The sequence below is a fragment of the Octopus bimaculoides genome, chromosome 29, assembly GCF_046866305.1.
Source record: "Octopus bimaculoides isolate indiv1 chromosome 29, ASM4686630v1, whole genome shotgun sequence".
Classification (NCBI taxonomy): Eukaryota; Metazoa; Mollusca; class Cephalopoda; order Octopoda; family Octopodidae; genus Octopus; species Octopus bimaculoides.
The window spans coordinates 17,806,298-17,831,870 of NC_142956.1; the positions used below are offsets into that span (position 1 = coordinate 17,806,298).

The following is a 25,573-nucleotide window of genomic DNA, read 5'->3' on the forward strand; positions in this document are numbered from 1 at the left end:
ATCTATCTATCATCTATCTATCTATCTATCTATCTATCTATCTATCTTTCTGTCTGTCTGTCTATTTATCTATGACGCCGGCTCTGTTTCTGTGTAAGCGAGCGAGAAAAAAAATTTTGATTATTTCTTTGAATCATTAGACTACAGCCTTGCTGGGGAAGCCATCTTCAAGAATTTTAAGTCGAACGAATCAACGCCGGTACCGGATGTGGGGTGGTGGGGGACAAACACAGGCACAAAGACACACACACACACGCATGCATGCACACACACACACACACATGCATACATGCAAACATTCTTTTGTTTTTTTTTAATTTGTTTCAGTTATTTGACTGTGGCCATGTTTTCGATTACTATCGCAAACAGCAGTAGGTTTCTTCGGCTGAATACACGCCAATGATTGGTTAAAATTACTCAAGTACGACAACTTTAACACGAAATAAATTCTAGAATACGAAATTTTGTCAAAAATGGAGAAAGTAAACCGTGTTCAGCGTGAGAAATTACACCAGTATACGAAGTTTCAAACTGTTTAGTTTGAAAAGAATAATTACAAAATCTGTGAGTCAAACTGAAGAGATCCGGACTGCCTTTAGTCGAACAAATTGACCCCTAGTATCTATTGTATCGGTTGCTTTGCCGAACCGTTAAGTTACGGGGACGTAAACACACCAACATATACATATATATATATATATATATATATATATATATATATATATATATATATATATATATATATATATATTTATATATGACGTTGACCACTAACGTGGACATTTAATGTATACGATAGGCTTCTTTCAGTTTCCTTCTACCAAATTCACTCATAAGGCTTTGGTTGGCCCAAGGCTATAATAGAAGACACTTGCCCAAGGTGCCACACAGTAGGACTGAAACCGGAACCATAGCCACTTCTGCGTTTTCGAAGCCCCAACTCTCCACAAATTTTATACTTTTAAAGTTTCTGGATGCTGCTCTCTTATGAAATTTTCCTATCTTGTCGTGAAAAGCACGACAAACGTTTCGTTGATATCGCGTGTAGTTTTAACTGTTTTACGTCCTTTTTTGAAGTTGAATAGCAAAATTGCTCGAATATCGCGCTTTTTCAGTTCCATTTCAGATGATTATAACTACTGTGAAAAAAAAAAAAATCAATTTATTGATGCATTTGGGCGAGTCCATGTCGGCATTATTAGACAACTGCAAAAAAATGTTTCAAAAAAATTTCAAAACTCTGCAAAAATCCATAATAAATTTTTCATGGTTCAAAATGTTGCTTACTTTTTACTCAATCTGATACTTCCAATATTTAGTATTTATAACCAGTTTTATGCATCGTAAAAATTGTCTCAATTTATCTGCAAGACCCTATATATATATACACACACACAGAAAGAGAGAGAGGAGACTGTGGAAGAAGGAGAAGTAGAGATGGAAAATGCGATAGACAGCCATCTTTACATCTATCTGTTAATATGTTGATCTATGTCTCTTGTAAAATCGCTTCTGTTTGCTCCCTATCTCATAACAGCCCAAACTGTCGTCTGTCTGTCTGTTTCTCTGTCTCTCATTCTGTCTCGCTAATACCGCGTATCAATTATGTGACATACAACTAAGTTCAACCATTTATCTTTTTTCGTCAATTGTAACATAGTAAAACGAGGACGGATACTTAATACGCGCCGTGTGACAGCGTTTCCGGAAGCAGAAACTCAACAACCGGAAGTGTCGCTGTTGAAGATAGTTACTCTTAAGTGTTCATTGAGTGAAACGGCGGAAGTTCTTATTCTTTTTTGAGCGGATCACAGTATCTCTACTAAATCTCACTCCCTCTCTATGCATCTCTTTCTGTATATCCGTGTGTACGCAATGCATACATACAAACACACATACACACATATGTTTGTATGTGGATGTATGTGTGTATATGTACATATGTATAATATATAAGTATACAGGCATCCCCCGCGTTACGGCTGCTTGAAGTGGCGGGATTGCTCTCTTGCGGAAATTATAAAGTAGGACTATTAATTTCGGGATACAGTCTGTAATTTCGCTCCTACGGAAACTTGTATTGTATAGTTTTAAATTGTAGACAATTTAAAACAACCCTTTCTTCTTAGCTCACGCACAAAAAATTCAGCAGAACTGTCAGATTTTCAACGAGGTCGTATTGTTGGGCAATCTGAGGCTGGTCTTAGCCAGCGAAAAATTGCCGAAAATCTTCAAATTCCTCTTGCTACTGTTAATAGAATTATAGTGCAATTCAAAAGCCAAGGAAAGGAATCAACAGATTCTCGTCCTGGCCAACCTGGGCCCTTAGAAAGGAAGCTTCGCTATTTGAAGAGAATTGTGGAAAACGAACCCCGTTCGAAGGCTTCTGACATTGCAAAACAGCTAGAAGTTAGTCCAAGAACGTGTGCTACATATCTGCATAAGCTTGGGTATTATGGACGAGCAGCTAGAAGAAAACCTCTCCTTCAACCAATTAATATCAAATAAAAGGTTTTGAAAATTAAAGTTGTCTGTTTACTTCCAGCATGTCTGTATATATATATATATATATATATATATATATATATATATATATATATATATATGTATATATATATATATATATATATATATATATATATATATATATATATATATATATATATATATATATACACTACATATGTAGGAAATACTGTGTGTGGCCTGTTTGTGGAATTGTTAGCTAACTCCTCCTACATCGTTCTATCGATTTTAATGAAACTTGACACGTAAATAGAACTCGTGTCTGGAAACCTCATGGCATACTCAGATTGTTGAAAAAAGATCGATAATAGAGCCCTCAGAAGGGATCCTTATACATATCTAATACATTTCATTCTAGCAGCCAAGGGAAATAATCCATTCAATTTTCTTAATTCATTTGATATAAATCAAATTGTGTATGCTTATTTCTTAGTATCTGAACTGTTAAGAGTTATTTTCTCAATTTATCCAGTACAACCCTTGAACAAGTAAATATTATTTTCCTAAAAAATAGATCCACTTATTTCAGTTAGTGACTTATTCACGAATATACCAACACTAGCGCCACTAAGGGTAATATTCTCTGGGAGCCCACAAAAGTCCTTTTCAGAGTTATATATATATATATATATATATATATATATATATATATATAATAGTATATTGTTTTGTGTTGTTGGCACTCCGTCGTTTACGACGTCGAGGGTTCCAGTTGATCCGATCGACGGAACAGCCTGCTCGTGAAATTAACGTACAAGTGGCTGAGCACTTCACAGACACGTATACCCTTAACGTAGTTCTCGGGGATATTCAGCGTGACACAGAGTGTGACAAGGCTGACCCTTTTGAATTACAGACACAACAGAAACAGGAAGTAAGAGTGAGAGAAAGTTGTGGTGAAAGAGTACAGCAGGGTTCACCACCATCCCCTGCCGGAGCCTCGTGGAGCTTTAGGTGTTTTTGCTCAATAAACACTCACAACGCCCGGTTTGGGAATCGAAACCGCGATCCTATGCCCGCGAGTCCGCTGCCCTAACCACTGGGCCACATAATAGTATATATATAATAGTTTTCTAAACTTTATTATTTTGTTACATATATAACACGGCTATATTGAGATTTGCGTGTGGCTCAGAGGTTAGAGCGTCGGGCTCACAGTAATTAAGTAGTGAGTTCAATCTCCGGACTGGGCTGTGTGTGGTGTTCTTGAGCGAGATACTTTATTTCTTATTGCTCCAGTTCACTCAGCTTTAGAAATGAGTTGCGATGTCACTGGTGCCAAGCTGTATTGGCCCCTTTGCTTTATCCCTTGGATAACATTGGTGGTGTAGAGGGGGGAGGCCGGTATAGATGGGTGACTGCTGGTCTTCCATAGACAGCCTTACTCGAACTTTTGTCTTGGAGAGGAACTTTCTAGGTGCAATCCCATGGTCATTCATGACCAAAGGGGGCGGGTCTTTACTCTTTACTATTTTATATGATACATATGTTACAAAACCACATTGAGATACAGTTCTAAAATCGAAGGAAACACAAACAAGAGCGAAAAAAGAAATATGAGAAAAAAAAAAACTATCCATTCAACACGAAGTGCCTCAATTGGTTGCACATCACAAGGTTCGACGGAACCTACTGAAACAATCCAACATTTTCGCGGCATTACCACGGTTATCGAAATCGTAATTGAACCAAATTCGATGACTGGCATCTGTGCCAGTGGAGCGCTAACAGCACCATGCGAGCGTGATCATTGCCAGACCAGCTGTCTGGCTTCCCTGCCAGTGGCACGTAAATTGCACCATTTGAGCGTGATCGGTACTAGCATCGCCTTACTGGCACTTGTGCCGGTGGCACGTGAAAAAACATTCGAGCGAGGTCGTTGCCAGTGCCGCTGGACTGGCTCTCGTGTAGGTGGCACGTAAAAAGCACCATTTTGAGCGTAGCCGTTGCCAGTACGGCCTGACTGGCCCTCGTGCCAGTGGCACGTAAAAAGCACCCATTACACTCTCGGAGTAGTTGGTGTTAGGAAGGGCATCCAGCTGTAGAAACTCTGACAAATCAGATTGGAGCCTGGTGCAGCAATCTGGTTTGCCAGTCCTCAGTCAAATCGGCCAACCCATGCTAGCATGGAAAGCGGACGTTAAATGATGATGTGTCTACCAAATCAAATCACAAAGCTTTGGTTGGACCGAGGATATTGCAGAAGAACTTTTCTATGGTGCAACGCACTGAGACTGAACTCAGGGCTTTGAGGTCAAGAAGCAAGCCTCTTACCACACAGCCACAATAATCAAAATAAATTTCAAAACAATGTAATTTCATGAAAAAGAGAACGAACATACTATTTCAAAGGACTTATTTCTTCGATTCGGTCGTTCAGTGTTGCCAAGGCAATTTTTTTATACATTCGCCAAGATTATCATTAGCTTATTTTAATTAACGTCGCTTTAGTTCATGATTACACCATAATCATTTCTAAACCGTCGCTCCGAACTGGACGAAGAGGAGACAATTCATGAAAAAGGGCGCGAGGTTGAAATTATGTTTATAGGTGTCGCTGCATTATAAACGTGGTGAAAGATGGCGACCAAGAGGAAAACCGATGCTTTCTTTCCGGTTGAGGAGAACGATCAGCTTATTATACGGCCTCTGTGAGTATTCTTGTAGCCTTATAACTTCGGATTATAAATACGTATATACGTGTTCAGCGTACAAGTACATTAATGCTTTAGAACTGTGTATCGATCGCTTCATTGCATGGTGAACCACCCGGCCTCTATGTGTGTGTGCGAGCGTTTATCTGTCTATCTATCCCTCTATCCACCTATCTATCTATCCCGGAGTAAGCACATGAAATGTGCAACAAGGTGGAAAAAAGAGTACTCAAATACCAGAGGTAGAGTAATATGCTTTATTTAAAGCAGCAGAAATATAACAAAAGACTGTTACTCGGAATTTCACGTTCCCGTTCATTGGACGATGAACGGGAACGTGAAACTCCGAGTAACAGTCTTTTGTTATATTTCTGCTGCTTTAAATAAAGTATATATATATATACACACACGCGAGCGCAAGAGCTCATCTTTTGATGCAACTTTGATGAAGTACCACTCTAATGTTTAAAATCGCAAGTATTACGTGACTTACCGCATGGAAATCTTGCGATGAATGATGGCGTTAACGAAGCTATGTAACTGGTCATTAACATAAAATAATAAATGCGCCCTTTTAAAGCCTCGCCAGGCTCATGGGCCCGGTTTCTGTGGCGTACGTGTTCCCCAGCTGGACGGGACACCAGTCCATCGCAGCGTTACTCATTTTTACCAGCTGAGTGGACTGGAGCAACGTGAAATGAAGTGTTTTGCTCAAGAATACACCGCGTCGCCCGGTCCAGGAATCGAAACCACAATCTTACGATCATGGTGCTGACACCCTAACCACTAGGCCACGCGCCTCCACAACTGGTCATTAAAGATGTGCTAAATTCTTTGTCTTATTTGGATTTTATATCTATATATATGTATATGTGAGTTTGTGTGTACATATGTACATGTAATATACATGTCTGTATACATAGATGCATGTAACATATATGTCTGCATACATAGATGCATATATGCACATATACATACATGTATACTCTTTTACTTGTTTTAGTAATCTGACTGTGGCCATGCTGGAGCACCGCCTTTAGTCGAGAAAATCGACCCCAGGACTTATTCTTTGTAAGCCTAGTACTTATTCTATCGGTCTGTTTTGCCTAACCGCGAAGTTACGGGGACGTAAATACACCAGTATCGGTTGTCGAGCGATGTTGCAGGGACGAACACACACACACACACATATATGAATATATATACATATATACGACGAGCTTCTTTCAGCTTCCGTCTACCAAATCCACTCACAAGGCTTTGGTCGGCCCGAGGCTATAGTAGAAGTCACTTGCCCAAGGTGCTATGCAGTGGGACTGAACCCGGAACCATGTGGTTGGGAAGCAAGCTTCCTACTACACAGCCATGCCTGCGCCTATACATATAACGTCTAATAATTTTTTCATTGTTTATTCCAGGGGAGCTGGGCAGGAGGTTGGCAGATCATGTATTATGATGGAATTCAAAGGGAAAAAAATCATGGTAAGCATTGTATTCTGCTATTTTTTACCCATATTCATGTGTGTGTTTGTGTCTGTGTCTAAAAAGAGGTCTGTGGTTCTGCTGTGAATTGGATAGATTGCTTTCCAGCATTTGCTCTGAGTCTGTGCATTCATCATCATTATCAACATCATCATCATCATTTAACGCCTGCTTTCCATGCTGTAAAAACTGCCAAAACTAGCCTCACCTGTGCTGGTGCCATGTAAAAAGCACTGAGTTCATTTTTCGGGGTGGTTGGTATTAGGAAGGGCATCCAGCTGTAAAAACTATGGGAAAACTAACCTCACCTGTGCTGGTGTCACGTGAAAAGCACTCAATCCACTCTGTGGAGTGATTGATGTTAGGAAGGGCATCCATCTGTAAAATCCCTGCCAAGACAGACACAGTCTGCGAGCTGGCAGAAACGTTAGCATGCCAGGCAAAATGCTTAGCAGTATTTCGTCTGCTACTACGTTCTGAGTTCAAATTCTGCCGAGGTCAACTTTGCCTTTCATCCTTTCGGGGTCGATTAAATAAGTACCAGTTAGGCACTGGGGTCGATATAATCGACTTAATCCGTTTGTCTGTCCTTGTTTGTCCCCTCTATGTTTAGCCCCTTGTGGGCAGTAAAGAAATAAGACACAGTAGACTGATGTAGTCTTCTGCCTGGTCAGCTCCTTTCAAACTGTCCAACCCATGCCAGCATGGAAGCTGGATATTAGACGATGATGATGAAACACAGACCTGTTACTCTTTTACTCTTTTACTTGTTTCAGTCATTTTTGACTGCGGCCATGCTGGAGCACCGCCTTTTAGTCGAGCAAATCGACCCCAGGACTTATTCTTTTGTAAGCCTAGTACTTATTCTATCGGTCTCTTTTTGCCGAACCGCTAAGTTACAGGGACGTAGACACACCAGCATCGGTTGTCAAGCGATGGTGGTGGGGGACAAACACAGACACACAAACACACATGCATATATATATATACATATATACGACGGGCTTCTTTCAGTTTCCCTTCATAGACATTTTATTTTTTTATTTCAGCTTGACTGTGGTATCCATCCAGGGTTGAACGGTTTCGCATCTTTGCCTTTTTTGGATCTTGTGGAGGTCGAGGAAGTTGACCTTCTTCTTGTCAGCCAGTAAGTGAACTTTGACCTTTTCTCGTCTGTTATTCCAAATGTGGTTAAGGGGTTTGCTTCTCAACTGTGCCCTTTAACCCTTCGGCATTCAGATTACTCTGTCAAATGTCCCAGGAACCGTGTGGTTGGGAAACAAGCTGCTTGCAACACAGCCACACCTGTGTTGATATATATATGTATGTATGCACACAACAGGCTTCTTTCAGTTTCCACCTACCAAATCCACTCACAAGGCTTTGGTCAGCCCGAGGCTATAGTAGAAGACACTTGCCCAAGGTGCCACACAGTGGGACTGAACCCGGAACTATGTGATTGGGGAGCATGCTTCTTACCACACAGCCATGCCTGCATTTATATATATATGTATGTGTGTGTGCGTATGTGTGCCCGGGTGTGTGTACAGCAGGCTTCTTTCAGTTTCCATCTACCAAATTCGCTCTGCCCAAGGTGACATGCAGTGGGACTGAACCCGGAACCATGTGATCGGGATGCAAACTTCATACCACACAGTCACGCCTGCACCTATATATATATATATATATATATATATATATATATATATGTGTGTGTGTGTGTGCGTGGGTGGGTGTACAACAGGCTTCTTTCAGTTTCCATCTAACAAATTCACTTTGTCCAAGGTGACTTGCAGTGGGACTGAACCCAGAACCATGTGATTGGGATGCAAACTTCATACCACACAATCACGTCTGCACCTATAACGTATGATGACAGTGATGATGATGATGATGATAACAGTTTTTATTGTTATTGTTCTCTTATGTTTTTAGTTTCCATCTGGACCATTGCGGTGCCCTGCCCTATTTCCTGGAGAAGACGGCCTTCAAGGGTCGATGTTTTATGACCCATGCCACCAAGGCCATCTACCGGTGGCTCCTGTCAGATTATGTGAAAGTCAGGTGAGTTTCCCTTATGTCCTCCCTTTAAAACTTGCTCGCTCCTTTCTCTCCCTATACCAGTTTCCCTTTCTCTGTCCTATAACCTCCTCCATCCCTGATTAATAACACCTGTTATCAGCACACCCAACATGGAGGACACCCTGTACAAAGCGACGAGCTGGCACAGAAATGTTAGCATGCCGGACAAAATGGTTAGTGGAATTTCATCTGTCTTTACGGTCTGAGTTCAAATTCCCCCGAGGTTGACTTTGCTTTTCATCCTTTCGGGGTCAATAAATTAAGTACCAGTTGAGCATGGCCGTTGCAAGTACTGCCGGACTGACCCTTGTGCTGGTGGCACGTAAAAAGCACCCACTACACTCTCAGAGTGGTTGGCGTTAGGAAGGGCATCCAGCTGTAAAAACTCTGCCAAATCAGATTGGAGCCTGGTGTAGCCATCTGGTTTCACCAGTCCTCAGTCAAATCGTCCAACCCATGCCAGCGAGGAAAGCGGACATTAAACAATGATGATGATGATGATGATTGCTAACTGGGGTCAATCTAATCGACTGGCCCCCACCCCCAAAATTTCATCCTTGTGCTTCGAGTAAAAAAGAATACTATCACCCATCCCACCCCTTCCCACTCGTCTCTGGACTCACCAGTCCTACTCCACTCAATCCCCTTGTCACTCACCCTCTCCCTCTCTCTGCACCACCTCTCTTATCTCTTCTTGTCCTTCCTCTGCCTCAACACCCTCCCCTTCATTGAACTACCTACTTCCTCCTTCCACCTACTTCTATTTGCCTTTCTCTTCAGCCGTTCTGCCCTTAAATAGACCCCAGGTCAGTCCTGCGTGAGAAGACCCGGCAAGCCAAGTGAGACCATAATCCAAGGCCTCTGCCAGGGGTGTAGCCAGCCCATTTATGCGTACCTTTCCTTCGTTGGACACTGAACAAGCAGAAGATGAAAATTAAAAGATGCATGTGTGTGTTTGTTTATGCATTTATATATGTTTGTTGTTGGCAGTCCGTTGCTTACGACGTCGAGAGTTCCAATTGATCCGATCAACGGAACAGCCTGCTCGTGAAATTAACGTGCAAGTGGCTGAGCACTCCACAGACACGTGTACCCTTAACGTAGTTCTCGGGGAGATTCAACGTGACACAGTGTGACAAGGCTGGCCCTTTGAATTACAGGCACAACAGAAACAGGAAGTAAGAGTGAGAGAGAAAGTTGTGGTGAAAGAGTACAGCAGGGTTCGCCACCATCCCCTGCCGGAGCCTCGTGGAGCTTTAGATGTTTTCGCTCAATAAACACTCACAACGCCCGGTCTGGGAATCGAAACTGCGATCCTATGACCGCGAGTCCGCTGTCCTAACCACTGGGCCATTGCACCTCCATTTATATATATGTATGTTTGTATACAGCTTCACACACACACACACACAAACATACTATCATGTATGTATAAAAATAACATACGTTATTCTCTGTTTTTATACACCCACCAGCAACATAGCCACAGAAGACATGCTGTACACAGAAAAGGACATAGAAAACAGCATGGATAAGATTGAAACAATTAACTTTCATCAGGTGAGTTTGTGACCTTCATCCATTGCCGAAAGTGTTTTTTGTTCTACGATACACCATGCCTTTTAAATGCCCCCAAAGGTAGAAATTGATAGGGGTCAGATCAGGGGATCTAGGGGGTCTTATAAACTGCTTTTATAAAAAGAATAACAGTTTCCTATGTATGGAGACTTTTGAATCACCCTGTATTATTATTATTATCAAGAATATTATTATCAAGAAAGGAATATTATTATCAAAGAAAGGAATATTATTATCAAAGAAAGGAATATTATTATCAAAGAAAGGAATATTATTATCAAAGAAAGGAATATTATTATCAAAGAAAGGAATATTATTATCAAAGAAAGGAATATTATTATCAAAGAAAGGAATATTATTATCAAAGAAAGGAATATTATTATCAAGAAAGGAATATTATTATCAAAGAAAGGAATATTATTATCAAAGAAAGGAATATTATTATCAAAGAAAGGAATATTATTATCAAAGAGAGGAATATTATTATCAAAGAGAGGAATATTATTATCAAAGAAAGGAATATTATTATCAAGATAGTTAGCCGGCAGAATCGTTAGTATGCTTAGTGGTATTTCGCCTATTGTGACGTTCTGAGTTCAAGCTCTACCGATGTTAGCCTTGCCTTTCATCCTTTCAGAATCGATAAAATAAATATCAGTTACACACTGGGGTTGATGTAATCAACTTATCCCCCCCCCCCCAAAAAAAAACAATTTCAGGCCTTGTGCTTTTAATAGAAAGGATTATCATTAATATTATCAAGGTGATGATGAGCTAGCAGAATTGTTAGCACGCTGGGTGAAATGCCTAGCGGCATTTTGTCTGTCTTTATCGACTTACCCCCTCCCCTCAAATTACTGGCTTTGTGCCACAATCCGAAATCATTATTATTATTATTATTACTATTATTATTATTATTGTTATTAGTTCTTGTCCTTCTTTGCAGGAAAAAGAAGTGAATGGTATCAAGTTCTGGTGCTACACGGCAGGCCATGTCCTCGGTGCAGCCATGTTTATGATAGAGATTGCTGGTGTCAAGGTAGGTCATTGCGTACAGTAATTGTTGTTTTGTCGGGTTTTTTTTTTCTCCCCCCTCCCCCCGATGATCCCTGGTCTGACAGACATCATGTGTTGGTTGTAAACGAGTGTCACCATTATACAAGCAGTGTCATTCATTTCCAACATTCTCTGTAAATGTGTCTGGCCATGGAGAAATATTACCTTGCATGGAAGCAGGTGGGGGGGTTGGTGACAGGAAAGGCATCCGGCTGTAGAAAAGCTGCCTCAATAAATTACATCTGACCCATTTCGAACATGGAAAAGGGGATGTTGAAACAATGATGATGGTGGTGATGATGATGATAATGATGAATCCTCATTATCATCATCATCATCGTTTAACGTCCGCTTTCCATGCTAGCATGGGTTGGACGATTTGACTGAGGATGGTGAAACCAGATGGCTACACCAGGCTCAAATCTGATTTGGCAGAGTTTCTACAGCTGGATGCCCTTCCTAACACCAACCACTCCGAGAGTGTAGTGGGTGTTTTTTACGTGCCACTGGTACGAGGGCCAGTCTGGCGGTACTGGTAACAGCCACGCTCAAATGGTGTATTTTACGTGCCACCTGCACAGGAGCCAGTCCGATGTTTTGTCTACATGCCACTGGCACAAGTGCCAGTAAGGCAAAGCTGGAAACGATCGCGCCTTAGTAACCAAATTGCTTGTAGTTCAAAGTGATGTGATGTTTCCTCAACACATTCATTACATTGGACAGAAGAAAAATTTATGTCGCTAATTAACATATGTTAATTTATTTTATCACATTTGTTTTTTAATTTTTATATTTATAATTGTATTCTCCATATAAATAGATTCAATAAATCTTTTGAATTCAAAGATTTATGATTTTCTTCCTTTCAAATCAAGGGGGTAACATTGGCATAGATAAATATATTTTGGAGTAATTGATTAAAAAATTTCCCTGACCCCTGCTCTAGAGACTTGTTGATGACAGAAAGATCACCATAAATTCAACACTAGAGTTATATATTGTCCTCTTATACACCTGTTTGTCTTTGTTTCTTCACAGGTATTATACACTGGGGACTTCTCCCGCCAAGAAGATCGGCATTTAATGGCAGCCGAAATACCGTCGGTACGACCGGATGTTGTCATTATTGTAAGTAACGCATTCATATTGTCAGGATAGGACGTAACATGGTAGATATTGAAATGAATGAATGAATGCTTTCTAATGCACCAATAGGCGTAGGAGTGGCTGTGTGGTACGTAGCTTGCTTACCAACCACATGGTTCCAGGTTCAGTCCCGCTGCGTGGCACCTTGGGCAACAAGTGTCTTCTACTGTAGCCTTCGGCCGACCAAGGCCTTGTGAGTGGATTTGGTAGACAGAAACTGAAAGAAGCCCGTCGTATATATGTATATGTGTGTATATATATATATATATATATATATATATATATTTATATGTGTGTGTGTTTGTGTATCTGTGTTTGTCCCCCAACATCGCTTGATAACCGATGCTGGTGTGTTTACGTCCCCGTAACCTAGCGGTGCGGCTAAAGAGAACGATAGAATAAATACTAGGCTTACAAAGAATAAGTCCTGGGGTCGATTAGCTCGACTAAAAGGCGGTGCTCCAGCATGGCCGCAGTCAAATGACTGAAACAAGTAAAAGAGTAATATCATTGATTGTGTGTGTGTGTGCGTATTTGTTTTATACTTTAATCCTGCATGCGTAAGCGAAAGCAGAGTATTGCAGTCGCTTGTCTTTGTGTTTGCAAGATTACTGGAAAACGGCTGAATGGATTTTCACCAATTTGGCAGAAATACTGTTTATCTTGATATGAGACCACCATGTCACGCACATATGGTTGTGATGCATGTGCCTGGTGTACCCTTGTCAGACGGGTAGTCATAATGGGTATACTGGGCTTCGTATATTTTACCCCATTGTCACTTTGATGGCATGCACTGCTCTCTCACTCAATAATAATAATAATAACAATAATAATAATAGAAATAATAATAATAATAATTTTGATGATTTCAAGTTTTGGTACAAGGTCAGCAATGCCCAGGGGGAGAGGTGCACACACACACACACACATACACACACACATTGTCTACAAATGTCCTAATAGCTGAAACGATTTCTCTCGCTCTTCAGGAGTCTACATATGGTACTCATATCCACGAGAAGCGAGAGGACAGGGAGGCGCGGTTTACCGGTCTCGTACATGATATTGTCAGCCGTGGTGGACGATGCCTCATTCCAGTATTTGCTCTTGGCAGAGCCCAGGAACTGCTGCTCATCTTGGGTAAGGTTTGCTTGTCGTTTGTTGTTGCATATGAATAAATAAATAAATAAATATATATATATATATTCTAGTATATAATATATAATAATATAATGTATAGTATATAATATGCAATGTATCTAGTATATAATATATTTATTTTTGCTTGATATATGAGTGTTTGCTATATATATATATATATATATATATATATATTATTTTGTTTAAAAGAGTTCCAACACTGTCTGTTTTTTATGTTTTATTTATATTCCTGCAAAACCAATGTGGGATATAGAATATGGAATATACAATATATAATATAAAATAAAAATGGATGGTACAATGAAATAAAGTATTGAATGTCTTATTGAATATATGGAATATGTCTTATTGAATAGATGAAATATTGAGTGTTCAATATAAAGGATTAAATAAAACATAAAAAACAGACAGTGTTGGAACTCTTTTAAACAAAATAATATATTCCTCTATACACAATCATACAAAACCCCTTTTTTTGTATTTATTTTTACTCGCATATATATATATATATATATGATGGGATTGCTTCAATATTCAAGGGGTAGTCTGAAGTATCTAAGCAACCAGGGAATAGTTAAATCCAAAGGCACTCCTGGAAATTACTTGTGTGGGTACGGTCTTCGTTAGAAGGTATCCAGAGGCAGGTAATTTATCGTTTAAACCGCAGTTTATAATTATACAATCTCCACATAATTAAATCAATGGCTAACTAGCCCAATTGACTTGCTTCTTCTTGTGTTTGTTTCTCCATTCTCCACTTAATTATACATGTGTATATATATATATATATATATATATATATATATGTGTGTGTGTGAATGGCTATGCCTGCAAGTGTCTGTGTATATGTGTGTGGTCGATATGTATGTATGTGTGTGTCTGTGTTTCTATAAATTGTATTTGTATTTATAAATACACTCACAATTGCACTTTCTTCTTCATATATATATATATATATATATATATATATATATATATATATTATATATATCCGTTCATGTGGCCACCTCAACAGATGAATATTGGTCGAACCACCCAGAGCTGCATGAGACACCCATCTACTATGCCTCATCACTTGCAAAGAAATGTATGAGTGTCTACCAGACATACATCAACGCCATGAACGACAAGATACGTAGACAGATCACCATAAGCAACCCATTTGTATTCAAGCATATCTCAAACTTGAAGGTAGAGTGTCTTTCTTTTACTAGATACTGTGGCCATGCATGTTTTCTTTTCCAATTGTTTTCCAGTTTTGTTTTTTGTCCGCCACTACATTCCTCCATGGCACAGGTTTAATTTGTGTATACAAATTTAATTTGCGGTCCATGGGAAGAGCCATTTTAACGATGCGTCCTGCCCAACTCTTCGAAACGCCGGTGTTAAAATGTGGGTAGCTGATGAAGGAAAATGTTCTCTATGTGGCTTGTGTGTTTTCTGTACTCTGGTTATTATTATTTTCCTGTCTACGTTTTGTTTGCAATGTCCTGTACCCAGATATGCACCGATATATACTGGTAGACGTAGGTATGCACATACCTGCACGTATATATGCATATACTCATTATTTGTTATATACATATCATCATCATCATCATCGTTTAACGTCCGCTTTCCATGCTAGCATGGGTTGGACGATTTGACTGAGGACTGGTGAAACCGGATGGCAACACCAGGCTCCAATCTAAATTTGGCAGAGTTTCTCTCTCTCTCTCTCTCTCTCTCTCTATATATATATATATATATATATATATATATGTATGTTTATATTTGCGAGTATATATGTGTGTGTTTATATGTGTATATGACATCATCATCATCGTCGTCGTCGTCGTCGTTTAACGTCCGCTTTCCATGCTAGCATGGGTTAGATCTACAAATTGAGTTGTTATTTTGTTACAGAGCATGGAGCATTTCGAAGACATAGGTCCATCTGTGGTGTTGGCCAGCCCTGGTATGATGCAGAGTGGACTGTCCCGGGAGCTGTTTGAGAGCTGGTGCACGGACAAACGGAATGGAGTTATCATTGCTGGTTACTGTGTGGAAGGCACTCTGGCTAAGGTTAGTCGTGTTTCTAGCTTTGTTGGCGCTGGGGCCCACATGATATGAACATTATCCTCTTGGGGTTTCCAGGATTGGTGAGTTTCGTGCAGTTAATGTTTGTCATCTTGAATTATTACGAGTTGTCAGTTATGCAGTCAGGAGCAACAAAGTCTGTATCAGATTATACCAGACTGGAACTGACCAGCTGGACCCATGCCCATGTAGACTTCAGATCCAGCTATGCCCACTTAGATATATATCATCATCATCATTTAACGTCCGCTTTCCATGCTTGCATGGGTTCGACGATTTGACTGAGGACTGGCGAACCAGATGGCTACACCAGGCTCCAATCTGATCTGGCAGAGTTTCTACAGCTGGATACCCTTCCTAATGCCAACCACTCCGAGAGTGTAGTGGGTGCTTTTTACATGCCACCGGCACAAGGGCCAGTCAGGCGGTACTGGCAACAGCCACGCTCAAAACAGTGTATTTTACGTGCCACCTGCTCAGGAGCCAGTCCAGCAGCACTTGCAAAGACCTTGCTCGAATGTTTTTTCACGTGCCAGTAAGGCGACACTGGTAATGATCATCCTCAAATAGTGCAATTTACGTGCCACTGGCACGGAAGCCAGACAGCTGCTCTGGCAATGATCACACTCGGACTGTGCTCTTAGCGCTCCACTGGCACAGGTGCCAGTCATCGAGTTTGGTTAAATCACGATTTATATATATATATATATATATATATATATATATATATATATATATATATATATATATATATATATATTCACACTCTTTATTCATGTTTTCTAAATAAATATTGACTGTGACTAAGTAGACATAGCCACGCCCAGTGAGATATATAAACACCTTTTATTCGTGTTCTCCTTCTTGGCATGTCCAGTCAGAAGAAGCTACAGTGGTGTCCATGACTGACCAGAGAGACATACCCACAGAGGCCTCAGATAATCTTGCTGCCCTGCCCACAGGGACATGTATACACCCCTCTTTCTGTCATCTCTATTCCAGTTCACGATGTCTGATTGGACACACATACACATACAAATCCACAGCTACACTCAGACACGCCCACATCCCTCATTCTATCATCCTCTCTGTTCCTCTACGTACTGTCCAAAACCAAATGAAAGAGCGACTATGATTGGTCACCTACATATCCACGCCCACATACGTATGACCACACCCACCCTTCTGTTTTTCTTATTTTACAGCATGTCCTGTCTGAACCAGACGAGATTGTGACCATGACAGGCCAGAAATTACCATTGAAATGCTCTGTTGACTACATCTCCTTCTCCGCTCACACTGACTACCAGCAGACTAGTGAATTCCTGCGAGCTCTCAAGCCTCCACATGTTGTAAGTATTGTTACTGCTCATCATTTAACGTCCGCCTTCCATGCTGGCATGGGTTGGACGATTTGACTGAGGACTGGTGAAACCAGATGGCTGCACCAGGTTCCAATCTGATCTGGCAGAGTTTCTACAGCTGTATGCCCTTCCTAACGCCAACCACTCCGAGAGTGAAGTTTATTTATATATATATATATATATATATCATCATCGTTTAACGTCCGCTTTCCATGCTGGCATGGGTTGGACGATTTGACTGAGGACTGGTGAAACCAGATGGCTACATCAGGTTCCAATCTGATCTGGCAGGGTTTCTACAGCTGGATGCCCTTCCTAACGCCAACCACTCCGAGAGTGTAGTGGGTGCTTTTACATGCGACTGGCATTAGGGCCAGTCTGGCCCTACTGGCAATGGCCATGCTCAAAATGATGCTTTTTATGTGCCAGTCCAGCGGCACTGGCAACAACCTCGCTCTTTATTATTATTATTATTATTATTATTATTATTATTATTATTATTTAGTAGTTTTATTTTTATAACGTACTTTCACTTCACTACCGAGCGCAGCTCTGTGTGCCTTGGGTATGTGCTGTGGTTTGCTGTGATGCTCTTATGGTTACTGTATTGAAAGTGTTTTGTGTAGGAAAAATTATTTTTAATTTATTATTATTATTATTATTATTATTAAGGTGAGATGGCAGAATCGTTAGCACACCAGGCAAAATGCTTAGAAGTATTCCGTCTGTTTTTACATTCTGAGTTCAAATTCTGCCAAGGTCGACTTTACCTTTCACCCTTTTCGGGGTTGAGGAAATAAATACCAGTGAAGCACTGGGGTCGATACAATCAACTATTCCCCTTTCCTCCGAATTTCAGACCTTGTGCCTATAGTAGAAAAGATTATTACTGTTATTACCTTATTTGTAGTAGTAGTAGTAGTAGTAGTAGTAGTTGTAGTAGTTGTTGTAGTAGTAGTAGTAGTAGTAGTAGTAGTGGCATTGATCATCATTGTTGTAATTACTGAGGTCATGATTTCTTTCTTATTTTTCTCCGTTAACCAAGGTTCTCGTCCATGGGGAACAGAATGAAATGAGTCGCCTGCGTGCAGCCCTCATCCGAGAGTACGAGGATGATGAAAACTACCAGATGCTCGTAAACAACCCGAGGAACACAGTTGCCGTGGAACTCCACTTCCGAGGAGAGAAAATGGCAAAGGTTTTGTACAAATAATGCTTTTTTTTATCTCTCTTTAAAAACAGAGAAAATAGAAAGTTTCTGACAATGTGGACAGTTTTATAAAACCTTTATATTACAGACGCAAAGGCCCCTCTTCAGAGGTTTCAATGGCGTATGTGTTCCCCAGCTGGACGGGACGCCAGTCCATCGCAGCATTACTCATTTTCGCCAGCTGAGTGGACTGGAGCAATGTGAAATGAAGTGTTTTGCTCAAGAACACAACGCGTTGCCCGGTCCAGGGATCGAAACCACAATCTTATGATCATGATGCTGACACCCTAACCACTAAGCCACACGCCTCCACAGTGATAGTATATAATTTACATATAAAGAAGTGTATATACAGTCATATATTGTCTGTATGTGAAGTGCGTATATAAATATATATATCGTTGTACCTGTTATTCAAAAGCACCAAACTTGTCACATTCTGTGTCATGCTAAACCTCCCTGAGAACTGCATTAAAGTCACATATGTCTGTGGAGTACTCAGCCACTTGCATGTTAATTTCACAAACAGGCTGTTCCATTGGTCAGATGAACTGGAATATTAGTTGTTACAACCGACAGGTATATATACCTGCACCTAGAACATTTTTCTGCTTTTTTTGTTTTTGTTTTTGTTTGTTGATATGCATTTTACCATTCTTTTTTTTTTCTTCCCTATGATGTGTGGTGCTGTGCATGCATCTCCTGTTAACTCTCACAGGTCGTCGGTGTGTTGGCAGCAGAGAAACCGGAACAGAACCACAAAATTGCAGGAATTCTTGTGAAACGAAACTTCAACTACCACATAATGTCTCCTGTGGACTTACCAAGTGAGTAGACAGACCTATGTACACTGACCCCCACCCTCTTCACGTGTGTGTGTATTTATATATACTCTTTTACTCGTTACAGTCATTTGACTGCGGCCATGCTGGAGCACCGCCTTTAGTCGAGCTAATCGACCCCAGGACTTATTCTTTGTAAGCCTAGTACTTATTCTATCGGTCTCTTTTGCCGAACCGCTAAGTTACGGGTACATAACCACACCAGCATCGGTTATCAAGCGATGTTGGGGGGACAAACACAAACATATACGCACACATACAAATATATATATATACATATATACGACGGGCTTCTTTCAGTTTCCGTCTACCAAATCCACTCACAAGGCTTTGGTCGTGGGACTGAACCCGGAACCATGTGGTTGGTAAGCAAGCTACTTACCACACAGTGCTTTTTATGTGGAACTAGCACAGGTGTGTGTGCTATTATGTTCCATACCTTTTTCTCTCTCTCATTCTCTCTCTCTCTCTCTCTACAGACTACACAGATCTTGCCATGAGCACTGTACTACAAAGACTCAGCATCAACTACACAGGTACGATGCCCCTCTTGCGATACTACCTGAGCCAGCTGGCCCAGAACTTGGAGGAGATTCCAGAGAAGAACATACTCAAGGTGTTTGACTGTATAACACTACATGTGGAACCATGGAGGGTTTTGGTGGAGGTAAGTTTCTCTGTATGTGTGTGTGTGTGTGTGGGGGGGGGGTCTTGTACATTTCAGCTTCTGTTTGTTAATAGCATTGTTGTCTTCGATGTTGTTTTAGCCGTAGGTCAAACTTGATCTGGCTATGTGGTTTTATGCAGGGAGGGTCTCGTATGTTGTGGCTTCATCATCACATCCGCTCTCCATGCTGGTGTAGGTTGGATGGTTTGGCATGGGAGGGGCTAGTAGGGAACTGTCCAGAATCCAATTGTCTGTTGTGGCATCGTTTCTTATTTCTTTATTGCCCACAAGGGGCTAAACATAGAGGGGACAAACAAGGACAGACAAAGGGATTAAGTCGATTACATCGACCCCAGTGCTTCACTGGTACTTAATTTATCGACCCCCCGAAAGGATGAAAGGCAACATCAACCTCGGTGGAAAGTGAACTCAGAACGTAACGGCAGACAAAATACCGCTAAGCATTTCGCCCGGCGTGCTAACGTTTCTTATTTCTTTATTGCCCACAAGGGGCAAAACATAGAGGGGACAAACAAGGACAGACAAGGGGATTAAGTCGATTACATCGACCCTAGTGCGTAACTGGTACTTAATTTATCGACCCTGAAAGGATGAAAGGCAACATCGACCTCGGTGGAATTTGAACTCAGAACGTAACGGCAGACGAAATACCGCTAAGCATTTTGCCCAGCATGCTAACATTTCTTATTGTCACCATCACCATCATCGTTGTCATCATCATAATCACAATCACCATCATCATCACAATTGTCATCACTATTATCATCATCTAACCTCTGTATTTCTTTTGTCTCTCCCTCCCCCCCTACCTCTTCTTTTTCTCATGCTCCAGTGGAACAGTAACCCTGTGACAGACATGTATGCTGATGCTGTGGTGACAGTCATCCTGAGAGCGGAATCCGACCCAATGCCACATAAGAGTGAGTTGATTCTCATTTTCCTTTTCATTTCTTTCATCATTTGTGCTGACGGCAGTCTGACAAGATCGATGGAGTGTTGGGGGCTAAATGCCTTGGTTGCAACCATCAAGGTTTTCTAAGTATTTTCCTTCTCTGGTTTTAGTTATTGGATTCTGCATGATGGGAATCGGAACCTGTGCTGAATATGGTGAAAAGAAATGGGATGATGGAGTTAATCATCTGCACAGGCATGGCTATGTAGTTAGAAGTTTGCTTCTCAATCTCGTGGTTCTGCATTCAGTCCCATTGCGTGGCATATCCAGCAAGTGTCTTGTACTATAGCTGCAGTCTGACCAAAGCATTGTGAATGGATTTGGTAGATGGAAACTGAAAGAAGCCCATTATATATATGTGTGTATCCGTGTCCCAGTATCTGTGTTTGTACCTCCACCACTGCTTGACAACTGATATTGGTGTGTCTAGTCCCTTGTAACTTAACAGTGTGGCAAAAGAAACCAATAGAATAAGTACCCCCCCATAGTAAACTGGTACTTATTGTTTTTGGCCCCGCATGGATGAAATGCCACTAATTTTGGGTGAAGGTGCCAGTCAATTAGATCGACCCCAATGCGTAACTGGTACTTATTTAATCGACCCTGAAAGGCTGAAAGGCAAAGTCGACCTCGGTGGAATTTGAACTAAGAACCTAACAGCAGACAAAATACCGCTAAGCATTTCACCTTGCATGCCAACGTTTCTTATTTCTTTATTCCCCACAAGGGGCTAAACATAGAGGAGACAAACGGATTAAGTCGATTACATCGACCCTAGTACGTAACTGCTACTTAATTTATCGACCCCGAAAGGATGAAAGGCTAAGTCGACCTCGGCTTGCTAATGGTTCTGCCAGCTTACTGTCTTAAATCTGATCATATTTCTCTCTACTGTAAGCACAAGGCCCAAACTTTTGGGCGAGGTGGGGCCAGTCAATTAGATCGAGCCTAGTACGCAACTAGTACTTAATTCATCGACCCCGAAAGGCTGAAAGACAAAGTTAACCTTGCTGGAATTTGAACTCAGAACATAAAGCCAGGCAAAATGTCGCTAAGCACTTCTGGTATACTCTTTTACTTGTTTCAGTCATTTTACTGTGGCCATGCTGGAGCACCGCCTTTAGTCGAGTAAATCGACCCCAGGACTTATTCTTTGGATGCCTAGTACTTATTCTATCGGTCTCTTTTTGCCGAACCGCTAAGTTACGGGGACATAAACACACCAGCATCGGTTGTCAAGCGATGTTGGGGGGGATAAACATACACACAAACATATACATACACATACATACATGCATATATATATATATATATACGACGGGCTTCTTTCAGTTTCCGTCTACCAAATCCACTCACAAGGCTTTGGTCGGCCCGAGGCTATAGTAGAAGACACTTGCCCAAGGTGCCACGCAGTGGGACTGAACCCGGAACCATGTGGTTGGTAAGCAAGCTACTTACCACACAGCCACTCCTGCGCCTATGCTAACGTTTCTTCCAGCTCGCCATCTTACCTTGCAAGCAAATATATCACATCTATCTGTCTGTTTCTCTCTCTCTCTCTCTACTATAGATGTTCCAGCACCCTTGGAAGTTTGTGATGAACACTTTAAGGAATGTTTGGAGAAGATGCTGATTGATATGTTCGGTGTGGAATCCATCAAGGACACCTCCAAGTCTCAGAATGGTGTACTTAGCATCACGGTCAACAGCAAAATGGCCAACATCGAATTGGCAACCCAGGTATGTTGCTCTCTCACCTTTGCCCTTCCGGACATTTGCTGGAAGTGTGTGTGCGTGCATGTGTCTATATATATATAGATAACGTTTAGATTTAGATTCAAAATTGAATATGGTACTTATGTTTAGGCACCAGAATATAGTATGGTATGGTATTATACAAAAACCATTCCAAAAACGAGGTGATCAAAAAATCAAAATAAAAATCCATCTTGACATAGCCAAGGCTATCAGGCTAGTAATTATATATATAGGTGTTTGCATTTGTGTGTATGTATACAGGTGTGTGGGTATTTGTGTGTGTGAGTATGTATGTATAATGATGTGTGTGCATGGACGATGTTTGTGTATAGGTGTGTGTGTGTGTATATATATATATATATATAGTTGTGTGCATTTGTGTGTATGTATATAGGTGTGCGTATGTATGTATATTGATGTGTGCATGCGTATGTGTTTATGTATATAGGTGTGCGTGTGTATGCATGTATGTATACAGGTGTGTGGGTATTTGTGTATGTATATGTGTGTGAGTATGTATGTGTATGTATGTATAATGATGTGTTGGCTGAGGGAACAAGTAGAGTGGTGTGTCTTGTCTAAGGTTTACAGCTGAGGTTGGCTGAGGAAACAAGTAGAGTGGTGTGTCTTGCCTAAGGCTTATTACTGGTGCAGATATCAAGAGACCTGATAGCAATTCAGTTCTTATTTCTGTGATCATTTAATTTTCTAATGATTACCCCAATTAATGATAATTTACATAATTTATGCCACAAAAATCTACCTACCTACCTACTTACCTCCCTTTTTTCTTGTTCCCTTGTTCTCTTCCTCCTCTGTCTGTCTCTGTTTTCTTTGTTCTCTCTTTCCACTGTCCATCTGTTTGTGTTCTTGCAGAAGGTGACCTGTGATGACCGGCTCTTACAGCAGACCCTGGAAACGGCCGTGAGCAAGCTACACCAGGCCATCACGCCCATCAACACCAAGAAGGCGGAGGCGACCCACTCTTAGCAAAGGAGGAGATAACACACACACACGCACTTTTATACATCAAGTATGTTGTTCCCATCACGACCACCACCACCACCAACTAAGGAACAACACCTACTGAAGTTGAACTGAAGGGTGATGTGAAATGAGACTACCAAGACTGATGCGATGCTTTGTGAGACTAAGGAAACCTGGCACACACACACACACACACACACGAATGTGTATATGCACATACATTTTTTTTTTTCCCTATAGTTTCAGCTTAGAGCTGTGGCCATGCTGGTGCACTGCCGTTTATATTAATACATATTTGAAATATATATGTAAAACGGTGTCTGTACATGTGCCTGTCTGTGTGTGTGTTGTTGTATTTGTCACGGGTTCGATTCCCAGACCGGCCGTTGTGTTGCGTTCTGGAGCAAAGCACTCACGTTGCTCTGCAATCATTTCAACATCTGACACGTGGCACCTCGTTACACCTGTACAGTTAATATCGATCTGATGGAGGGAGTAAGCTTATGTCTACACAAAACATTTGATCACCATGAACAAATCATCTGTGTGGTTGTTCAGTAAGAAATTGTTGAACCCTCATACGTCGTCAAACGACGGGAGACTCCATTACATATAAAATATTATATATATATATATATATACATACATGTTTGTGTGTGTGTAAGCATGTATATATAGTTCTTGTATATGTATTGTTCTTGTCTGTCTTTTTTACTATATGTGTTTTATATATATATTATCTTAAAGCAATTAAAAAAATTGAACAATTTAATAAAAGAATATAATTAATTAAAAAATGGTGTATTTCGTTTTTTTAGTCTATGTTTATGTGTTAAACTCTTTTACTGAATTGTAAATGCTGAACTTTCCGAAGGAGATGACAGAGGACTGAGATATCTAATGCTTTGCTGTACTGAAGACCTGCCCACCACAACAGAATTGAGATCCTGAAACCAAGGTGTCACTTAAAAGCATTGGTGTAGGTGCTGGTGGCATGTAAAAAGAACTTGAGCTGGTTCTGCATAAAAAGCACTGGTGATGGTGTCACGTGAAAAGCATTGGCCATGGTGTTACATAAAAAGCGCTGGTGATGGTGTCACATAAAAAGCGCTGGTGATGGTGTCACGGGAAAAGCACTGGTGATGGTGTCACGGGAAAAGTTCTCGTGATGGTGTCACGGGAAAAGCGCTCGTGATGGTGTCACGGGAAAAGCTCTGGTGATGGTGTCACAGGAAAAGCGCTGGTGATGGTGTCACGGAAAAACTCTGGTGACGGTGTCACATAAAAAGCATTGGCAATGGTGTTACTTAAAAAGCACTGGTGATGGTGCCGTGTAAAAAGCATGCAGTCCACTCTGTAAAGTGACTGGCGTGAGGAAGGGCATCCAGCTGTCGAAACCAAGCCAAAAATAGACTATGGAACCTGGTGCAGCCCCCTCGCCTTATCAGTTACTCATACACTCGACAATGAGTCCACTGCATCTTCTAGCAGAAACAGCTGTAAGCTAATGAAGTGCATAAGAGAATCGTTTATTCTTTTGTCATCCCCATAATCTTCGGATGCAAGGACGGCATTGACCAAACAAAATAATTTTTTTCTGTTTTGTAAGTCAGCATGTTAAGCTAACAGACCTTTCCATACCCTGGGGTCCGTTGGGAAAACTCATTTAAATAAAAGGGGTACCTTGATAGTGAAAAGGTTGGGAACCACTGCGTAAGAGTGACAAACGAGGAGGGTATGAGGTGGTCGTGAGATGTGCTAAAAATAACAGCAAAACCTTTAAATCAAGCACCAATTTTTTATTATTTTTTTTTGTTGTCTAGTAGTTTGATTTCCCGTGTGTAGAACGACAGTGTTCTAAAAATTTTCTGAAAATTCCAAAAGAAAAAGAAAAAAAGTTACGGGTTCAGTCCCACTGCGTGACACCTTGGGCAAGTGTCTTCTACTATAGCCTCGGGCCGACCAAAGCCTTGTGAGTGGATTTGGCTGACGGAAACTGAAAGAA

The 25,573-nt window shown here is 40.9% G+C and overlaps 1 protein-coding gene across 1 annotated transcript; it reads left to right on the top strand.

Moving 5' to 3' along the window:
• The first annotated feature begins 5,027 nt into the window (after positions 1–5,027).
• Positions 5,028–24,365, top strand: LOC106876794 (cleavage and polyadenylation specificity factor subunit 3). The gene is made up of 17 exons (XM_089345775.1): positions 5,028–5,177; positions 6,599–6,662; positions 7,712–7,809; positions 8,598–8,726; positions 10,220–10,304; positions 11,269–11,361; positions 12,417–12,506; positions 13,517–13,667; positions 14,704–14,879; positions 15,594–15,752; positions 16,973–17,119; positions 18,177–18,329; positions 19,060–19,168; positions 19,663–19,850; positions 20,704–20,791; positions 22,394–22,563; positions 23,458–24,365. Exons 1-17 carry the CDS (start codon positions 5,107–5,109, stop codon positions 23,569–23,571), a joined length of 2,085 nt encoding a protein of 694 aa, XP_089201901.1. The 5' UTR covers positions 5,028–5,106; the 3' UTR covers positions 23,572–24,365.
• The last annotated feature ends 1,208 nt before the right edge of the window (positions 24,366–25,573 follow it).

Excerpts from the sequence above, each read along its gene's own strand:
- LOC106876794 (XM_089345775.1), top strand. The coding sequence starts at position 5,107 with ATGGCGACCAAGAGGAAAACCGATGCTTTCTTTCCGGTTGAGGAGAAC. Across the intron at positions 17,120-18,176 it reads CTCTCAAGCCTCCACATGTT|GTTCTCGTCCATGGGGAACA; the intron begins GTAAGTATTGTT and ends CCGTTAACCAAG. Across the intron at positions 19,851-20,703 it reads CATGGAGGGTTTTGGTGGAG|TGGAACAGTAACCCTGTGAC; the intron begins GTAAGTTTCTCT and ends CTCATGCTCCAG.